Source organism: Mus pahari, chromosome 1 (genome assembly GCF_900095145.1).
Source record: "Mus pahari chromosome 1, PAHARI_EIJ_v1.1, whole genome shotgun sequence".
Classification (NCBI taxonomy): domain Eukaryota; kingdom Metazoa; phylum Chordata; class Mammalia; order Rodentia; family Muridae; genus Mus; species Mus pahari.
In genome coordinates, this window is record NC_034590.1 from 109,006,217 (window position 1) to 109,027,865 (window position 21,649).

Sequence of the window (21,649 nt, forward strand, 5' to 3'; positions counted from 1 at the left end):
GGCCTTTGGGTAGTAGCGACAAGACCTACCTGTTCCAGCCTGTTGCATGCAGATCCCTGCTTGCTCTGCAGTCATGGGCCCCAGGGAGCCCAGGCATTTATCTTGAGGTTCTTCCCAAGCTTCCCAATGGTGACTAAAGGGCAAATCAGCAGAAGGGAGTCTCCAGCCTCAACCAGGGCTTACTACACAGTGACATCCTCTGAGCTGACGCACTAAGACCCCCATTCTTAGGCCTTTCATATGATTATCTCTGTAACTAAGACCCAAATCCACCCACCATTACCAGCACGGATGCCACACAGACCTGCAGTGCCTGGATGGCATTTTGATAGCAGCTCAACTCTCCACAGATGGTTCTCGAGTTCTGGGCCAGGCGGTACCACATGCTTGCCAAATAGCCTTCCTTCTCATCCTTGAACTTCTGAATTTCCATGGTGAAGTTCTGCCCAAGCTTGGCCTTCACAATGACCATATGTTTGAAAATCAAGCTGAAGAAGAGAAAAGGATCAGGTAACGCTAGATGCTTACACGTGGTGACATATAGAACAGCCATTGCCTACGTTCCTGTTGGCAGGGATGGAACAAGATAAGCACATTCTTGCTTGTGAGGTCCTAGATGCTGCAAGAACCAGGGCAGCTCTCAGCAAAGGTGCAAGGCTTGTTCAGGGCACGGGCTGTGGCTTCAGAGTCCTGACGCTAGTGTATGCGATTCAATGGAGCCCCTGGATTTTGCTCTTGCAGACCAACTGGTCAGTCTCAGGGATGGCTAGGGTTTTGTGCTCTATATCTGGTGAAGTCCTTTGGTGGAAAAGGACAGCGGGAAAGCCCAGCTGAGGCAATGTGGAGAGCATCCCGGGGGGGGGGGTGCTCAGGGCGAGGGCACTCACAGGCGGTGGGCTGTCCTCGGCAACACTTGAACAGCCTCGTCCAGCACCTTAAGACCCATCTCCCAGTCATTCCGGTCAGCGTGGGTGTTGAAGAGCAGAGTGTAGAGCGCAGTGCGGAGTGTGAGGTCGTCCTCAGCCCCTGGGGTAAAGAAGAGATGGGGCCTCAAGGGGGCCGGGCAGCCAGCTCCTTTCCAACTGACTTGATACCCTCTGACCCCACACCCCTTACTTCCTCACAACCATGCCATAGTCTTCCATTCACACACAGGCATCAGAAGTTGCCATGCCCCTCCTGGTTGCCACCACTCTCTGTATACTGCCTTTGAGGACCTCCAGCTCTCATGGAGTCTCTTGGTCACCTAGCACGTGGTCTGAGGTTCAGGGGGCCAGATTGGAATCCCCAATCCCCAATGAGCCCTCTTTTCTTAGAAAGCCTGTTATTTTTCTTTTAATCTAAAAATAGACAACAAGACCATGAGGAAATAAAAATCCATTCTTCCCTCTGCTCACCCCGGTAACATTCAGAGAGGGCTGCAGGCCCTGCCACCAAACTTGTCACCTATCTCCAGGGCCAACCCTGGCACTGAGCATGGAGGAGAGTCTTGCTGGCCATGGTCAGCAGGGGTCCTGATTCTCTTTTTGCTGTTCTTATGCTGACTGTCCTAGCATAGGGGATGCTGTGTCAAGGACTGAACCGACTGTCCTAGCATAGGGGACGCTGTGTCAAGGACTGAACCGACTGTCCTAGTATAGGGGACGCTGTGTCAAGGACTGAACAGACTGTCCTAGCAGAGGGGATGCGGTGTCAAGGACTGAACCAAATGTCCTAGAATAGGGGATGCTGTGTCAAGGACTAAACAGACTGTCCTAACATTGGGGATGCTGGTCAAGGACTGAAACAAATGTCCTAGAATAGGGGATGCTGTGTCAAGGACTAAACAGACTGTCCTAGCATACGGGACTCTGTATCAAGGACTGAAATGACTGTTCTAGCATAGGGGATGCTGTGTCATGAACTGAACTGACTGTCCTAGCATTGGGGATGCTGGTCAAGGACTGAACATGCCCACACCTCTTGCCATAGCTCTTTGCCTACTTTCTTCTACTCCAAGATAGACTTGAAAAACCAGCTAACCTCGGGTACTTGGGGACCTCATAGTTCCTTTAGTATTTGAGTTTATTATCTGAACCTCTTAGTTCACTGGAATGTGGGTGGGGGTACTCTGTGCATGCTCATCCACAATTCTATGTAGCCTAGCCTCCATTTTTTCCCTTGGTTCCTCATTTGATGTGCTGAGGTATATGAGGTCCATTGCGGTGTTTCACTAATCAGTGGGTAAGTGACTTAAGGCCGAGACCTGCTTGTCAGACCTCGCTGCCATCCAGTAGCAGGGACAGTGGGCTTCTTTTCAGTGCTGTCCTTACATACAGAGGCTCAGGCCCAGGCCTGGGGGTGCAATGCTGGAGAGAGGCAGCGAGGCTGGGGAGAGCCAAGCCCTGAGGCAGAGGGCTTTCCTCATGTGACTAGCTCTAGATCTAGCTCTTTCCTACACTGGATGTGAGGATTTCCCACATTGTTATTCCTTCATTCTCCGCCTTTCTCATCTGTTGCTTTTTTTTTTTTTTTTTGTGGTCTGTTTGAAAGTGTGCCTCCTTTTATAGAATTTCTGCTTGCCTGATTTTACCTTCTGATGCTTTTCGTCTGGAATGGAAGGTGGCTTTGTTGTTGCTGTTTGTGTGTTTGAGAGAAAGTTTCACTATGTAGCTCTGGCTGTCCTAGAACCATATAGACCAGGCTGGCCTCTGACTCACAGCGACCTGTTTGCCTCTATTCCCTAAGTGCTGGGATTAAAGGTGTGTGATGCCACATCTGGCCCAGAATCGGAGGGTTTTGCTTTGTTCTGTTGTTTATTTTATGTGTATTTTATGTTTTTGCTTGTTTGTTTTGTATTGTTTTAAAGATTTATGTCTATGTATAACATGTGTGATCATGCCTATGGAGGCCAGAAGAGGGTATCTGATACCCCTGGAAATGGAGTTACAGATGGTTGTCGACATCTGTGTGGGTGCTGGAAGTTGAATCTGGCTTCTCTGGAAGACATCAAGTGTTCTTGACAGCTGAGTTACCCCTCCAGCACCAAGAGTGGGGATTTTTGAAGCCAGGGACTTCCTGACCTGTCTAATAATGGTTTCCAGGGGTGAGTGCAGTTTGACTTCCAGCTTCTATCTGGCTCCGTATGTAACAAACTGACTCAACTGGGGGAGTGTGAGCGAGGCCTGCCTCTAGACTATGCTATCTGTATTGCTTTCCTTTCAATGTCTGTCAATATTCGAAACGCTGGCGGTTCAGTACACTCTTTACTTACATATGGCCATGCATTTGCTCTTAATTTTGAATCAGTTTTGCCTATGAATATGCAAAAGCAAAACATTTGCCTACCATGCTCAAGGCAGAGTCCGTTATTCTATTCTGCAGTGCCAAATACACACGGGGCTCTTGATTGACAGGGAATCTAATCATGAGAAGAAAATGTATTCTTTTTGAAAAAAATTGAAATCTCTGTTGTTCTGAGGTCAGCGCGGTGTCTTCCTGTCCCTGGTTTGCCGAGGAGTGCACCTCCATGGTTTTTTTTTTCAATGGTAGAAACATGATTAAGGGGAAGACAAGACACATCTATCCACATAGCTGGTGTCTTAGGTGAAGGCTCTCCATTTTGGTTGGTTGGAGGACCTGGGCTGGGCATTCTCTGTACAGAATAGGTTCTCATAGGGGCTTAAGAGAAAACATCAAGTGAGAAGTAGACATGCTCGTTGGCACGGTCCCAATTAAGGTGCCTTGTGTGAGGACCCAGGCTATGAACCACAGGATGCTCAAGCTCCCAAGAGCTCCCCTTTCCCACTGCCCCGCGGCTACCAACCTGGGAGGAACTGGATTTCAGGGGTGGCCCCTCCAGTCTGGAAGTCAGCTGATGGCCACTGGTGCAGAGGCAGGGTTTTATCTGTCTCCTTAAGTGAAACAGACAGACAGCACTTGTTGGAGGGAACTGATGTGTTCCTCCATCTTGGCCCTCATTAGTGTCAGTCAAAAACAAAAAGAAATCAAAATAAAACAAATCATCAAAGAGAAAAGAAAAAACAGAAATCACCACAAAACATACCATACATGCCATACATGCCACATGAGTACAATATCATACGTGCACACCATGTACCACATCATGTCACACCATACTACATATAGACCATACCATACACATACTGTACATGCCAAGACCTCCTGTGCCATACAAAAACAATGCCATATCACACCACACTGTACCACATACTCTTATACCATATACAACACACCACATTGTGCACACAACATCATACTACATACAATATTCCATGCACACCATAGCATAATACACAACCATACACATATCATATCACACATATATTGCACCACACATAACAAATTGTAACCAAGACACCACACCATGCTACACTTCTATACCATATCAGGAATAGACCATACACCAGACTCACATCGCCCTCCCCCCCACTCCTCCCCACCTTCCCCCACCATGTATATGTATATGTATATGTATATGTATATGTATATGTATATGTATATGTATATGTATATGTATATGTATATGTATATATGTGTGTATACATATATATTGCACCTCCATATATAATATATATATAGTATGTGTGTGTATATATATATATACACACACACGCACACACATATATACTATACTCAACACATACAACACCATATGTATATACCAAATACTATACCACATATCACCCACACTCCATACAATATATAACACACACCATACAACATATACCATCTGCGTAGCACAGCAGAGTACAACGTGCACACACACACACACACACACACATCACATATCCCACAGATACTACACATCCCACATTATACACACATATACAGCACACAGACTACTCCTCTGACATAAGCTAGTTGTTTCCAATGATGTAAAACATGTTAAATCAATGGAATAAAAAAAATTAGGAAAAAACTTTCTGGGATACAGTGAAAGCAAGGCTCAGAGGCAAGCTAACAGCTATGAATACCCTGCAAATCCAATAATCAACCTCAAGTCAATAACCTACCTTTAATTCTCCAGATACCAGAAAAAGATTAAACTAATTTCTAAACAGCAGAGGGAAAGAGATATACAAAACTGAGAATAGGGGAAGCTGCTGGTTCAAAGTTGTTTAAAAAGAAGAGGAAATGGAAGGGGAATTCTGGGTTAGGAGGAGGAGAGGTCAGAGGTGACCCCTGCAGTTGGCCAGGAACCTCATGCCTCTCTGGAACCTGGAGAATGTAGTAGTGTCATCCAGCAGGAGAAGTTGTGTAAGAGGTATCTGTCAGAGGAGGTACCCAGTGTAGGCCATGTCTTGTGGAGGGCCATCTCCTATGGCAGTCACATCCCACAGGGGCTGTGTTCAGTGGGAGCTGTGTTCCCAATCAAGCCATGCCCCAAGGCAGCCATATTCTGTGGGAGCCATGCTGTGGGGTTGTCTTTTCCTGTGAGTCTGGCCAGGCCTGAGGGTAAAGGCCTCCTGGCAACCTAGCTTGTGTCCCTGTGGCACCTGCTTCTTGTTCTCTGTCTTGTTGATGATGCCAATGATTCTCTGGAGGGATGCCTTGGCCTTCTTCCTGTTGGCCGGTGAGGACAGAAGCGGGAGCCATGTGTTCCAGTAGTGCCGGGCAGCCATCATCACCAGGGAATTGCTGTTCGCCAGGCCCCCAAACCTGAAATGACATGCCTGGTCTGAAAAACCCAATAGGCTGCATGGGCTGCTCGGCCACACCCACACCTTTCCCTGATAGCCTTTCCCAGGAGTGTCTGTGCCTTGTAGGGGAGGAGTGGAATCAGGGTGGTCCAGCTCTGGGACTGTACAGCAGGCACAATGGTAGTGCAAACTTGTGTGCCACCTCCCTAGCTCCTCAGGTGCTGACCACATCCCAGGGCAATGATGGGTTCTCCTAACCCGGCACTTGCTGTGCCCACCTGCCCCCTGCTCCTTAAGCTCCTGGATACTTAGGGACCCTCCAGACATCCTTCGCACCCCCTTAGCTCACAGCTCTATTGAGTTTCTCCCATGGATGCCCTGGTGTCTGTGAGCTCAGCTGCACGACAGGATGTAGGCAGAGGCCTGCTGCTACTACATGCTTCCTTCCTCGGGATTCGGTAATGTCCCATAGCACCCTGGTGGCACTACACAGGCGTGGCTTCCCCCTATCCTTAGCCAAGCCAGCCTATCCTCCCCCTCCCCGTTGCATACCTGGCACTTTCTACAAAGGCCTTGGCTGCTGCTAGCCGTAGCTGCTTCCTGCCTTTCAAGTTTTCCATTATGCTACGGCCCTGGATGCAGGACACCATACACAGCATTTCTGCTGCAAGCTTGGCGTTGCTCCTGGGGAGGACACAGAGCAAGTGAGGGGAGAGGGGAAGTGATGCGTGCAGCTCTCCACTCACTGCAAATGCCATCCTTCCACCCATTGCCCTGCAAAGGCATCCAAAAACCGAGGCGCACTTCTACCTTATTCTGTGCTTTAGGGTGCGTGATTCTTCTGGCCTTCTGAGGCCATCCTTACCAGTGAACTGAGATGCCTACATCTGGCCTGGGTGTTTGGGACACTCTTTAAGGAGATGGTCTTCCATTCACAGAGATACTACATAGTGAGGTTCATGGTGGTTTCTGGAGATGCCCATGCACAGAGGCTTTCTGGGTATGTGGGAATCAGCTCTGTGGGTGCCTGGCTGATGGATTCTCAATTACCCTTATGAGAGACCCCAAATCAGAACTAACTGGCAGAGTCCAGTGAACCCACAGAACCACGAGACAGACTACTTAACTGACTTTTAGCTGCTAGTTTCTCGTGGATTTCCATGCATCAGTGGGCCAGTGGAACCATCCGTTGGGCTCAGCCAGGCTGTTTCCTGGGCTCAAAACAAAGTCTTGTCCCGGGTAGTCTGTTCTCTGTCCTTAAAGGTGCACACAGGCCTACAGTACCATCTCAGAGCAGCACCACAGCTCCTCACACAGTCTCCTGTTTCCCAAATCCAGTGGAGCTATGGTCTGGGTACATGAAGCATGGGGGGGGGGTTGGGGGGGGTGAGAGTGGGGCGGGAGAAGGGCATGTTCCGGCTGTTTAGCTCAGCCACACAGATTTTATTCTGTGAGTGATAAAGTTGTTCTGAGAACATTTCTTTTGGGTCCTGGGGCTCTGGAAGATAGGCACCTACTTGCTGAAGCAAACATCCACATATGCCAGTATATGCCAGTAGAGGAAGGGCATCTAACCTTAGCCTGTAAGTGGGAATGTGTGGTCTGAAGATAGACTGAGGTTATGTGGTAATTAGAATCCCCTTTATCGGTGGTTGGTTGGTGTAAAGAAGGTTGAGAGCCTAGCTTGGGGAGTAACAATTGGAAATTTTGATCTTTTCATATAGGGCAATACAACTTAAAAAAGGGCGCGGCAGCCAGCAGGGTACAACAACAACAGTTACCAGCAGGGGGCAACAACGGTCTATAAAAGACTTCCAAAAGCCTTCGTGAGGAGCTCAGCATTGCCCCCTCCAGGTTTCTTGTCGCTGTTTGTATGCAGGGGCTTCTTTGCTTTATTTATTACAGGGATTTCCTTTATAAATTAGATTTGATTTAGGATCACTGATGGAAGAGTGTGCTAGCCTGGCCTGGTGCTACGCCCAGATCTCCTCCTGTGCCCAAGCAGGTGGTGGCTGTTTGCAGTAGCACAAACAGCATAGTACAACGACCCTTTCTGCGGGGCTACTCAATTGTTTTTCTCCTAAGGATATTTTGAGTGATAGAAGTGGATCTTGCACAGGGTTGAACATGGCCATTTCTCCAGCTCTGGTCTGACCCTATGGGGTGTGACTTCTAAGTCTTCAGTCAACGCATGTCCATCTTGTCCCCTTGTCCATCTTCCCTGCAGAGCTATGGTAAGTGGACTTCAGCTACTCTGGCCTCCCTCTTCCAGCTCACTATAAAATCAAAGTAAGAGCGAAATCTGTGTGGGTAGGATGGCTCAGTGGTAAAGGTCGTGCCCTCTAAGGCCAGGACACCAAAAGTTGTTGTAATCATTTCTCTTCTGGTGCCTGTGGCCAAATTCCCCATAAGAACAACTGAAAAAGGGTGGTGCTTTTGGTTCACGTTTGAGCCAGATTCCCTGCTGGAACATAAGAGGAGTGTAGTCTCCTGGCCGACTCTTCTCAGCCTTCTAGTCTCCCACACTCTGCCAGAATGGTCTGTTACGTTTCCTAGGACTTTTCATTTACATTTACAAACCCTTCCACATCCCTACTAACCAGTTCTAAAGGCCCATGGGCCACATGATCAGGTACTCCTCAGTACAAATGTCATGTCCACGCTGCAGGTCATGGGCTTCTGCTGACTCTCAGCAGTGGTCTGAACATAGCCTCGGAGCTGCCACTGTGCACAGGACCCAGGCTTGGCCTTGTCCTCATACGAGTCCCACCAATCAGGAGGCAGATGCCACACACACACATCCCTAAATCCTGCCAACACAGGCTGGCATTACCACCACACCAGGAGAGCATCAAAGGGGTTCAGAAAGCAAGGCTGGTAGACATAGCTCAAGACTGGGAACACGAGCAAGGGGAAGAACTCGGTGGATTTGGGGACTAAATCTGGACACTGGGCAGAGGAAGCACCTTTATAGCCCTGGGTCATGACTCTGTCTTTCAGGATAACTGGACTCAGGAAAGAAGCCAAAAAGAAGAGTCCCAAGGACTGTATGGCCATTGTCCCAACACTGCTTTTTACAATAGCCCCATGTTCAGGAAAAAGGAAAAGGACATTGTTGAGACTATGAGGGAAGATGGACGTGTTCTGGTGCTTTGCTGGTGCTGTAGGTTGACCGAGTAATGTTCCCCTCCCCCACGCAGGCTCATGTGCTTGAACACTGGTTCAGAGCAGGTGGCACTGTTTTGGGAGGTTGTAGGGCCTTTAAGAGGTGTCACCTCGGTCGTGGGATCCAGCCATTGAGGACAGGCTGTGAGGTTTTGCAGCCTGGCCATACTTCCTCCCCGCTCCCTGTTTCCTGTTCTGATGAACAGAATGTGTAGTGTGCAATCCCAGGTGCACATTTTAGCTGCCTTCTCACAGCCTGTCCCCACGCCTTCCCTCTGCAGTGCACTGCAGCCTGAAACCATGGGCCAAAATGAGCCTTTCAGTCCTGAGTCGCTTCTAATCAGTCCACGGCAATGAGAAAGGCAACTAACTTGGAACTTGGAATTTCCAGCATTTGCCATGGGAGGCCTGACAGAGACGCTGTCTCCTGTCCAACAAGAGAGGGGATGGCCTGCCCAAGTCCTCTGGTGACATTATACTACGGTGTAATGCGTCTTGTAACTTAGAAAAGCATTTTGGTGAAGCTGTCTGCACCAGGGTTGGAACTGAGAACCCCATATGTCCCCTAACATCATACGCTGAAATCCAACTCCCCAGGGGATGGTTATTAGCAGAAATGAGCCTCAGGATGGAACTCTGCCCCATAAAGGAATACAAAGGAGCCCCTGGCCTCTTCGGTCATGTGAAGTGGCGACCTTTGAACAAGGTAGAGACTAGACACCAACTGAACTTCAGCACCAGCTTCTACCCTATGAACAAGAAATCCCCATTTCTTGGGCCTCTCTGCTGTGGTATTTTATCACAGCTAAGAGAACCATCCAGTCTTAGCTAGTGGTGGTCATACCCAGACAACGGCTGTGCAGACCTCCCAACTGAGGCCTGTGTAGCTCTGAGTCCTCAGTGATACAGAGCTTCATGCCCCCTGTTCACTGTGTTGTTCTAGAGCACACAGCCAGAAGCAGGTGAAGGGTCGTCGCCAGGTTCCTGCCAGCCACCCCTTGGTCAGCAGGGCTGAGCCTCTGGCCCCTGCTCTGGCAGGAGACGCTCCTTGCTCTGCTTCTCTGGGGATGTTATTGTTTTCCTCTAGGACATCTTCGTGGAAGTCACTTACGGTTCAAACGACCTCAGGTGCTTGAGGCCCATCTGTGTGGCATTCTGAGAACACGCCATGGTGACCTCATGGTCATGAGCCATGTAGGCGAAATGGGTGAGGCGTGTCAGGGTCTGCAGCTCCACCAGATGGTCAGACCAGTTGCACTCGGAGGCCATCTTCACCACCTTACCAGCGTGTGAAGCAAGGGAGAAGGACATCGCATTAGTGACAATGACTGCCTAGTGGTCTGTGGCCCTCGACAGTGACCACGCTGCCAGCCCAGTGAGCTCCATCAATCCCGTGTTACTTGCACATGGCTTAGCATGCATGCTGATAGGGATTACTAAGCATATGCAGTTCTAGACAGACCTCCCGTCTGTGAAGGCAAGCTGCAATGTAAAGTTTGCTACTGAGCTCAGCTGCCTTATCTTCACTGCTCTCCCATCACACGTCCACCTCTAGACCAAGCACAAGGTATGGGTGTGCCTGACCTCTCAAATGCCTCTGTCTGTGCTGAGGTCTTGGGATGCAGAGGACCACAGACAGGCCACTCAGAGAAGCATCCTCCTCACACTAGGTAGTATAAAGGATGGTGCCATGCAGAGGCCAGACACGTGAGCTTGGAGAGAAGGCAGCTGCAGGGCTACAGTGAGAACCGTAGTGCCGATGTGGATGTGGGTTTGAGTTCTGACTGCCTCGGGCAGGATCCCGAGCCCCAGCTTCCTCGTCTTTCCTGGATGGGGGTTGCTGGGTTACCTCCCGGGATACCCGGGGAGACTCACCTGAACTAGCGGGGGCACAGTGAAGTCCATGAGGCCCAGCCCGTTGCACGAATACATCTCAAGGGCAACTAGGACCCTGGTCACGGAGCTGATGTCTTCATTGGTACTCTGGAAGGATAGATAGGCTTGAGTGCCCAGGCGCCCAGGGAACAGCAGAGGAAAGCAGTGGAGACCTGAGCCCCTTTCCAGATAAACCTGCGCAGCATTGGTCTCAAGGAACAGCCAGACCCCAGTATTTGGAATGTTGATCTCCTAGGCTATTTTGGTAAAGTTAACCTCTTCATTATTCGCTTAAGCAGCAAGGTCCGAAGTCTGTATACTCCTGGGCCTTGAAGACAGTGTTGTCTGGCTGCTAAGGAGGGCTTTCTAGAGGGAGATAACTGTCAGGTCCTGGTTGCTGGTACGGGATGTCTCATCAACCCCTTCTGTCTGGCCCCAGCATAAATGTCCCTTCTGACCCCTCCCCCTCCCCTCTCCCCACCCCCACCGCTCCTCATTGAGATTGACTTGCTACAGAGTCAGGGACACGGTAGGGACACTTGAGTTCATTCCTTCTTCCCAGGCCTTGCTCCCATAGTCCTTTGTGTTGGGGGAGGGGAAAGTGGGGTGCCAAGGAGATGACTCTGTCAATGAGTGACAGTGAGAGTGGGCAGCACCTCCAGAGGCCCAGAGCTCAGATCTGGTGGAGACTTGTTGCCTTAACTCGCAAGAGCAGCAAATTTGGTGATGGTAGAGAGCAACCTCAGACCTCACTAGGTAGAAATAGTCCCTTCCCAGCAACTACGGCCATATCTAAGACCATAAACAGACGGATGGGAAAGGCAGTGTGGGGGCGGGGCCTAACATCCTCAGCACCTGTTCATCGGTTCCTAGCCGCTGACCAATCTGCTGCTGCAGTAGCTGCTTGGCCTTCACCCAGGTGGCGATGAGGTGCTGCCGGACATTGGTGGGCACAGTGTCCTCCGGCACGTTGCCATTAGTGAGGTTCAGTGCAAATTCACAGACCTAAAACAAGTGCATCTTCACCACAAGGCAAATCTAAGAGGAGACCTTGAGCCCGCCCTCCTCCCTCCATCCTCCCCCCTGGCCCCCTGGGCTGCAGGGCTTAGTTACCTCCACAGCTGCTCTGATATCCGATACAACGGAAGACTCCAGTGGACCATGAACCAAGGTAGGGCGCACGTTCTTCTTCGACTTTTCAGGTGTCTGGGTGGGAATCCAGCTCATGATCAGGCCTCGAGCAAGGGCATTACAGAGCATGACCAGCATGACCGAGTCTCTGGAGGGTGACATGAGAGCTGTGACAGCCCATGCAGCCCTCCCTCCCTCCCTCCCTCCCTCCCTCCTTCCTTCCTTCCCTCTCTACCTTTCCTTCTTGGCAGGTTCTCACTATGTTGCCCTGGCTGGCCTGAAACTCACTTTGGAGACCAGGCTAGCCTCAAACCCATCCCAACACAAATGCTTTCAGATTTCTAACTTTTCATTCATCTAGACTCAAAACCAAACACATAGTTGTGAAATCCCACCCCCTCCCCACCTCCAGCCCAAGATGTGAAGAGCTCAAAGCTACTTCACAGGAATGCCTGGGCCTAAGCTGGCCTCTTTGCCATGGCTTGGAGCAGAGCCAGCTGCGGGCAGCAGGGCAGGTGGGGGCTCTCTGGACCATGGAGGTCATGCTGTCGCAGTACAGGCTGAGTGTGTCCTCCACGCTCAGGCCTGACCCACACCAGCTCGTCTCTCCTTGCTCTCACCGTGGTCACGCCTGACCCCTGCAGCTATAACTCTCCAAAATAAACACTGGTGGGTGTCCACACCCACCCTGTGTATCCAACGATCTTGATGATGCTCAGGAAGTGGAATAGGGACTCCACCAGCTCTTTCTGCCTCCCGGCCAAGATGAGATGCCGATTGTGGTTCAAAACGTAGACCACGGCGTTCTGCACAATCCAGGATTCCCCTAACTCCTGACCAATTTCTGCAGCACGCATCCAGTTATTCATGGCATACTGTGACAAGTTTTCTATCCAGGTTCTGAAACAACACACCATGCAGCGGTCAGCTCAACGCCGAGCCTCCACCTTCCCTATCCCATACACCACTGCTGGTGTGAATATGGACTCTCCTGGTCATCCCCACTCCAGCTTTCAAGGTATCGCAGTCTGGTCAGGCATCCCTGTACAGGCCAGGGACTCAGGCTCTAGAGGGACAGGCCATCTTGGTGCCACTCTGCTCACACATCTGTCCTGGTCTGAGGAGGAGCGCTGACCTAAGCGCTCACCCATGCTGCCTCCTGCCATGCCTGTATCTGCCTTCACCTCCTCGCTCCTAGACACTCTGTAGTTGTGAGAGCCTCCAGTGTACATCACTTGCTGGGTGGTTGGTACCTAGAGTGGGCAAAGAAGCTGCTCACTGCAGTGGGCACCATGGAAGGGATTCTCTCCCATTAGCCCAAGCTGGGCAACTTCTTCCCATCAGGGGCCAAGTGGGCATTTTAGTGAGTTGCTAATGACTCTAGTCTTCTTTTTGTTTTTATAATTATTTGATTTGGGCAAGCCACTCTCAGCTCTAGCTGCATACGAACATCCTGGGTTAGAACATGTATATATATATATATCTTGCTTCATCTACAACCAGGGCTGGCAAAGAAGGCAGATTCTGAATCACTTACTGTACAGTAGTGGTTCTCAACCTTCCTAATGCTAAGGCCTTTTCATACAGTTCCTCATGTTGTGGTGACCCCAGCCATAGCTTTATTTCCATGGTTACTTCATAACTAATTTTGCTACGGTTACGAATCATAAAGTAAATATCTGATATGTGATTTTCCCAAAGGGGTCATGACCTATATAGGTTGAGAACCACTGGTCTACAGGGTGGCTAGGTCTCCCACCCACCTGTATGTGATCCACTCTGAATTGCTCTCTGGTGGTTCAGGCACGTAGCCAGCTGGGTGTTGGCTCAAGTCCTCAGGAGGAATGGCCTGGTTGTTCAGCTGTATACCTTCTGAGCGCAGGAAGTGGACAGTGGCCTGTGAGGAAGAACACAGAGAAGTCATAGCAAGGCAGACCCGAGCACTGTGGGGGGCGGGGTGGCTGGGGGACACGCAGCAAAGCCTCCTTCCTGAAAAAGCCAAACACAAGTTAGAAGGAGCACAGGCTGGATTTGCATACCCCACACGCCTCAACACCCTGCCTGCGGGTTCCAGAGTCTCACCGAGGGAGGAGCACATCCCTTGCCCATTATCATACTTCTGCGGGAGGGGAGGGCAGAGCAGTCTCCATGTTCTCCTGTGGCAGCTAGCTGACTGCTCACCTCCCTGAAGCCTCTTAAACTTGCTCTGCCACTTTGAAGGCTACAAAGCCTACCTGGCAGGGGGATGGGTGGGAGGACATGGGTCAGGCCAGCCCCACGCTGGTAAACCAGTTAGTCAGTCTCAGCCACTGGTCTCCTGCATATCAACTCTGGGCTCTGCCATCTGGCAGTTTTATCTTTGGTCATGTTGTTGTCCCAAGACTTGAATGGAATAAACAGGTGTGTGCCTCAGCCCCCCGCCTTGTGTCCACTAAGACCAAAGAGATTGTTGTAGCTATTAATGCCAGGGCCAAGAAGTGGGAGTGGGTGGGTAGGGGGAGCAGGGGCGGGGAGAGGGTATAGAGAACTTTCCGGATAGCATTTGAAATGTAAATAAAGAAAATACCTAATTAAAAAAACAAAACAAAACAGTGCCTCTGGCATTGGCCCAGGAATGGCAGCAAAGAGCTCACACTCAAAGGCTTTGGATACAGCTGGGTCACTATGCATGCGGTTAGCTTTGGGCAGGGCCAGCACTGGGTCTCAGCATGTCTGTCTGTAAGGGAGATGGGGACCAAGAGCCAGCCCAAGCCTCTGCTGGGTCCATGGAGTCACAGGGCAGATATCTCATCTCCTTCAAAAGCTTCCTAAACCAACGCCAAGTTCAATCCTCAAATCTGACTTCACACCTAGAATTCAGAAATTATTTCCCCCCCCACACACACACACAAAATGTGCACCAACACACACCATGCTGCATCTCAAGTCACACTTTTTTTCATGCAATCCTCAGGAACGGAATTAATTTTCTATCTCTACTGTGTGGTTATGTTTGGGGCGCGCGAAGGGAACCCTTACAACAAACCCCTCTGGTGTGTTAATGGCCACAGCAGCACTGGCAGCTACAATGGCCAAGACCTTCCTGACGCACCTCAGCACTGATGAACGACACCTTTGCGATCTTCCTCAGCAGGTCAGGGGACATCTGCTTATTCACGGCCATCTCAGAGGGAGCCCAGTCGTGCACGGAGCCCTCAGTGCCTTTTTTCTTCCTCCCTGAGGGAACAGTAGCAGGGAAAGGGAGACTCTTTTTCAGCAATCAAAGCACAGAGGTTCCTGCCCAACTTTTTGTGGGACAAGCCCTTCGGGAAGGACAGCATGGGCTGGTATAAACCTGTATCCTTCCGATCATTGCAGCAGCCACTACTGGTCTGCTGTAAGCACAGCCACCGTGAAATGGTGCCGTGTACACGTGGAATATGTACAGTCCTGTCCTGAGCTTTAAGCCATCCGTAGTTGGCTGCAACAGTGACGGCAGAGTGAACACTGTGTGGATCACTGATGAAGGGCAATGTTCAGGGGAGAACAGTCAGGAAGCAGGCTGTGTGTGCTCAGCATTGATGCTTGTTTCTTGCTGCAGATATTTCCAGGCCTTGGTGGTCGACCCTGTGGCTATGAAGCTCACAGATAGAGGCCTGACTGAATACATACTCAGAAATGTTGCTATCTGTGAAAAGACTGCTCTAAACTCAGACACAGGACCAGGGTCCTTCCAAGAGGTGGCCACTGGCTCTGTGTTGTTTGGTGTTCCTTGGTGGAACCTACTGGTGGTGCCATAGTCACCAGAGGCTCACGATGGCCTGAAGCTCAGCCTACCCACATGCCACATGCTCATCCTTAGCCACATAGAAAGGATGCGTACCTCGTTTTATCTTTGTGGACCTCTTTGCCTTGACATTGTCATAGAGGAGGCAAAATCGGGATGCTGTGCGGCAGACATCCCACACGTCTTGCTGCCAGGCAACCTTGGCCAGCTCTGCCCAAATCACAATTCTGCTCATCAGGACCCAGGTGGTGAGAAGGAAACACAGGTGAAATTAGGAACGCCTGCAAGGGCTGTTGGTGGGGAAAGCCGCCATACAGGGCCAGGTGTCAATCAGTGGCTTGGGACATGGAAGTGCACCTGGCTGAGGCTGTGAGTGGGGAGGTAGTGCTGCACAATTGGGTGATACAGGGGGTCAGAACTCAGGGGTCAGAGCTGGAATAATTCCTGGGGTAAGGCCCAGAGGCCAGAGCTAGGCCTGTCCCCAAGGTCACGTGTCTGTGTCTATGCCTGTTTCCTTCTCACAGCTCTCTTCCCCACTCTCAGACATGTGGTGTGGGTGGCTGTCCCTGGGTTGGGGATTCCTGTGGCGGCCTTGGCCAGCATGACCTACTAAGTTGTTCCCCAGGAGGAAGCCATATCCTCAGCACGGGGGCTGCATGTGCAGCTCCTGTGGCTTGTGTCACCTGTCACGGGCCCCCAGGCAGCCGTGAACTTGGAGCCTGGATGAAGGTCTCAGCTGGCAGACCCTCCTTGCTGGCCCACCTCTCTTTGTCATTCTCATATCCCAGACGCCGCAGGTGCCCAGCAGCTTTGTCCACAGAGAGCATGTGATGTCGAGCTTTCGCACAGAGGTAGGTGAAGCGGCCCTTGATCTTCCCAATGGAAACTGAAAGCAGAAGACAGCCAAAATGAAAAAGTGTGCCAGGGTTGGGTATAGAATAGCACTGCTGTGCCAGGCAAACAGGTCCATAGTCTACAAATGAAATTTGGATAGCTGGGCTCATCTATGAATGTGAAGAGGCCCCATCACCAGTGTATCACCAGTGCATCATCACCAGTGTATCACCAGTGTATCACCAGTGCATCATCACCGGTGCATCATCATCACCAGTGCATCATCACCAGTGCATCATCACTAGTGCATCATCATCACCAGTGCATCATCACCACTGTAATACCAGTGCATCATCACCAGTGTGAATATGTGAAAGGATGTATGATGAAGGAATATAAATATGATCCCACAGAGAGGTTCCTGCATCATCACCAGTGCATCACTAGTGTACCTACCTATCACTAGTACATCATCACCATTGCACCATCACCAAGGCATCATCACCAGGGCATCATCACCAGGGCATCTCACCAGGGCACCATCACCAGGGCACCATTACCAGGGCATCATCACCAGGGCATCATCACCAGGGCACCATCACCAGTGTATTACCAGGGCTTTTGGACCAGCAATGACATTGAGCTATTATGGAGTGTGTGGAGCTGTCAGTCATCAGATCTAGTGAAGTGGAAACTTCTGACTTAAGTCAAGTGATGTTTTTCTAGGGCACACAGGGAAAAGGATGTCTTGCTAAAGCAGACACATGAAAGAATATTTCCTGAAGCAGACACAGATGAAAGGATGTTTTGCTATAGTAGACATGTGAAAGGACATGTGATGAAGGAGTATAAACATGACCCCACAGAGTGGTTCCTGTGGCCGCTTGCTGCTTCTGCAGCCTTGCCTCGGGCCACTTGGTGAGCACTGCAGTTTCTTCAGGATTGAACTACAGTTGCCTGCTATCTGTTTGCTAAAAGGACTGGGCTGTGGCTGCTGGTTAGTGCCTGGTGTCTGCCCACCTAGAGGACTGGTCTGCAGCTGCTGAATCATATTTGGTATTTGCTACGGGACGGAACTGTTGCCAAAGAAGATCAAGCTCGCCCCCAAAGAACTGTTGCTGAACAGGTCCACTTCCCCCATATCCTAATAACTTTTCTCTTCCATTGCCTCTGGTGGGCAAGAAAATGGATATAAAAGTAGGCTGCAAAAAATGTCCTGTGAGCTCAGTAGCACCAGGTCCCTGACCTGCCCCAACATCCCGTCCTCTTGGGCAGCACCCACTGCCCACTTCCGAGACCAGCAGTCCTTTTCTCTCATGTAGAGGCTTTCAACCCCTTTTCAGTTCCAAGATGAATACATACCCAAAGCTCAGCTTCATAGTGAGAGTGAGCTGCCCAGTACAGAGGCAGGCACAGGATACACCAGATAGGAAGCTGGGGATTGGGCCTATGTGCACTGCCTTTCAGGTGGTGCCCTGCCTCCTCTGTGCTTCCCTATATAACACAGGTGCCCACTTGCTGGGGTACCCTACTTACTGGAGCCCCTACCTTAGTAAGTTTTAGAATCTCCTATACGTACCAACTTGGCACTATGTCCTCTGGTGAAAATGCAGCCTTGGGGATAGTCATTTATGTTCATCTAATAAAATGAACCAACCAAGTAAGACAGACCATCCGTGTGATGTCGGCCGACTGATGGCTGCTCAGGCTCATGAGGCTGAGAATAAACCAAGAGCAATGCAAATACCAAAGCAGATGGTGGCGTAAGACAACTCATGGGCCTGAAAGGCGATTTCCAAGGCTTCAGTCATCCTAGCCTAGGGCCGGGACGCCATCCTCCCCATCTTGTCTCTTGCCTGGGACCCACAGCACGGGCTACAGCCTACGCGACTTCAGCCTGTCATCTCTGAAGCTCCACTCCCTGTAATGTTTTCACCAGGGCTGTGCTGTCCTGGGGGGAGCTGCAGGAGAGTGCCCCCACCAACTAAGACTTGCCTGCAGCTCCAGCAACAGTGCCACTGCCTATTTCTAGCCAGAGTTGCTGGCTTGGCCCCGAGAGCTGGGCTCAGCGGCCACAACTAGGGTATAGCACTACCTTTTTCTACACTGGAAACAAAGTAAGTGGGGCAGGTAAGTGAAATCTACTTAGCTTTGATCCAAAGAGCACCCCAGGACTGCTGTCTCCATTCTTCAGATGGCACTTTAGGCTGAATTGGGGATCCATATAGACTGTTTCCAAGTTCTATCCCCAGAATTCCAGAATAAACCCTTCTTTTCAAGAGATGGGGTTTGAATAGGTGATAAGGTTGAGGAGACCATTGGAGGGGGCGGGTCCTGTTCAGTCTGACTGAATCCTTACATAGAGAAGATATTGACGTTGACATAGGACAGCCAGTGAGGACACAAGGAAAAGATGACCATCTATAAGCCAAGGAAGGTGGTATCAAGCGAGACTAGCCCACCACATCGCCATCACAGATGTCCAGCCTCTAGAACAACAAGGTTAAGTCCTGGGTGTAGTATTCTGCTACTTATAGCCACTTGTAGACACAGTCCCTCTCTAGTGCTTCCAGTGACTACTAATAAGGCATGTCACAGCAGAGTCCAGGGCAGCGAGTTCAAGGGCAGCACTTACCTTTGGCCTCATTCTCACTGTCCAGTACAATCTGGAAGGTGTCGGGGGCAAGAGCCAGACCTGCGTTCACCAGGATTGCACGCTTCTTCCGGGCACTGTCTTTTGGGGTGGCTTTCTTTGCCTACAGACAGGATGATGTGCATGATATCTGAGGCACCCCTCCCCTGGGACAGCTGAGACTCTCAAGGGGTCTATGGCTTCACCCTCAGGCAACACAGCTTCCACAGGCTTCCTGGATGCCATACAGACCTTGGCTAACTGAGCCTGGGCATCCTGCTTGGGTCTAAATGGTCCCTTGGGCTCTCTCTGACCCAAGATTCCCCCTTGGTCTTTTCATTAGAAGGTTGATCTCACAATGGGTTAGGTCTGTACCTGTTCAATGGCCATTGTGGCCTTGTCTTCAGGACGATCAGGAGACTGGTACAGCATGGTACCCAACTGCAGCCGGCGGTAGGTTATCTTGATCTCATCCTTGTAGATACCTAGGCTGTCCAGGCGCATGGCCTTCTGCATATGCTCAATGGCAGGCTCCACCCGGTCATCATCCTGCTCAATATAGGCCATCTCCATGTGCACTTGGCAGCGCAACAGGATCATGAGACTAGAGGTAACAGCACATGAGAGGGAGCTATGGTGGGCTGCTAGGGAGCCTGTGGGACTTTTGTCCAGTCGTCAGCAAGAGGTACAGAATGATAGGGCAGTCTAGAACCCCACTTTCCAGCCTCTTTCCTATCTCGTCTTGAAAACTTGCAAAGGGAGAGAAAAATTGTAAGGGTTGCTACAGACCCCTGGAGATACGCTCACCTGGGCTGAGAAGAAGCCGACAGAAAAGGGTTCATGTAGTACTTCCTGCTATGATGTGAGAACAGGGCATGCTGAGCCTTCCTGTTGTCACCCAGATGTCACAGCTACCCTGTTGTTCACTGCAATAGACCCCTGTCTCCTGGAATAGACTTGGTGGCAATGCTGTGGTCCACTGTCTTTGCCTGATGGATACACTGGACCTTTGCCCAGGAGGCTTAGCCACATTTCTGGCTAATTAAAGCCAAGGATGGAGAAGCTCCTGCAGCTGAACAAAAGCATCGTGCAGTAGTGATGGAGGGGATACCTCAAGCACTGCCACAGGATGCAGAGCTAACAGTCCACAGACTGCTGGACAGAGATGCTCCAGTGGCCCATGGCTCACTGACTTTCTGCCAAGACGGAGAAGTTAAAGTGATCGCAGCATTCCCACTTCCTTAGGGGGAACTTACATACTGTGAGGCTATGTAGAGAAGCAGAGAGAGCCTGTGGTATGCGGCGCTGGAGCTCTGCTACCCAAAGGAGCAGGAACCTGATGCACCATGGTGTCTACTGTGGATGGAGTAAGAGGGCCCCATGTGAATCTTGCTGGGAGCAGATAGCAGGGGTCATTCATAGAGAGAAGTCCATGGGGGCTGGGGAGTGCAGAAATGAAAACCACAACCAGTAGGTGTAACACCTGAGTCCACAACCTGAAAACAAGCCGGATAGCTGGCCCAAGGCTAGAGTTGCCTCTGCTTCTGCGTATGAGAAAGTCAACCTGTCATTCACAGCATCTGAAAAACTATCTAACAAGAGGGCACCTGATGCTCAACAGAGGTCCTGATGCTGGACAACTTGAAATCTGGGTCCTCTGGATGGAAACTCACGAGGGAAGTGGCCATGAGCCCCGCGGGAGGCAAAGCAGACAGGCACAGTGTTTCCTGAGTTGAGCAGGCAGCAGGTAGAGCCTGGGCTTGCTGAGGGATCTTTGTGCCTCTGTCCCAGCAAAACACAAAACTGAAGAGAGCCTGCTTCACAGGAAGATTCTCCCAGGGATAGGTGTGGGGAGGAGCACTTGGACCTCTAGAGATGTGCTAGAGCAGAGGTGGACCAACCAGTGTGATTTTCAGGCTACCAGCCAATGCTGAACTGGCCACCGAAACAGGGACAATGCTTCTTTGAGAATGGCAACACTCACGGTACATGCCTGTCATCACAGCCTGGGAAGCAGTGGCAGGAGGATCATTGCAAGTTGGAGGTTAACCTGATTTATATAACACGTTCAAGGCTGGTCATGGCTTCATTGTCTACAAGCTATGTAGGACCCTGTGTTAAACAAACAAAAGATGCCAAGACTTCATAGGATCCCACCCACAATGCTTAGTACAGAGTCATCAGTCACTGTCCTGGCAAGAGATGGAAGAAGATAGCACAAGGTCAAGACCCAGATAGGCTAGCTTTGGGGGTTTGCAGATAAACCTTTTCAAATAGATATACATGTCACAAAACTGCTCACATATAAAGGAAAATAGTGGTAACATGGAAACACTGAACTAAAAGCTGTGGCAAGTGAGAAGAGGACCATCCTAGCCAAGTATAATGGTGGAGCATGGGACGAGTGAGCCGTGTGAATTGGGGAACAGGCCTGGATCAAGAGTGAGGGCCAAACATGTCCAAATCCCAAAAATCTCATCTTGAGACAGGCAGGAGTAAGGGTTGTGTGCTCTCTCTGTCTCTGTCTCTGTCTCTGTCTCTGTCTCTGTCTCTCTCTCTCTCTCTCTCTCTCTGTGTGTGTGTGTGTGTGTGTGTGTGTATACC

At 50.5% G+C, this 21,649-nt stretch overlaps 1 protein-coding gene across 1 annotated transcript in view; it reads right to left on the bottom strand.

The window, feature by feature from the left end:
• Nucleotides 1-21,649, bottom strand: part of Cfap46 (cilia and flagella associated protein 46) — a 78,660-nt gene that overhangs the window by 37,771 nt on the left and 19,240 nt on the right. Inside the window, exons 12-27 of the mRNA XM_021209545.2 lie at nt 19,421-19,649; nt 19,049-19,169; nt 16,342-16,465; nt 15,676-15,806; nt 14,905-15,029; nt 13,577-13,710; nt 12,501-12,713; nt 11,796-11,961; nt 11,538-11,687; nt 10,683-10,790; nt 9,919-10,085; nt 6,195-6,326; nt 5,499-5,661; nt 3,806-3,893; nt 888-1,026; nt 305-488 (exon numbers count right to left, since the gene is read on the bottom strand). Coding sequence (XP_021065204.1) covers nt 305-488; nt 888-1,026; nt 3,806-3,893; nt 5,499-5,661; nt 6,195-6,326; nt 9,919-10,085; nt 10,683-10,790; nt 11,538-11,687; nt 11,796-11,961; nt 12,501-12,713; nt 13,577-13,710; nt 14,905-15,029; nt 15,676-15,806; nt 16,342-16,465; nt 19,049-19,169; nt 19,421-19,649 — 2,374 coding nt within the window. The remainder of the gene's footprint in view (nt 1-304; nt 489-887; nt 1,027-3,805; nt 3,894-5,498; nt 5,662-6,194; nt 6,327-9,918; nt 10,086-10,682; nt 10,791-11,537; nt 11,688-11,795; nt 11,962-12,500; nt 12,714-13,576; nt 13,711-14,904; nt 15,030-15,675; nt 15,807-16,341; nt 16,466-19,048; nt 19,170-19,420; nt 19,650-21,649) is intronic.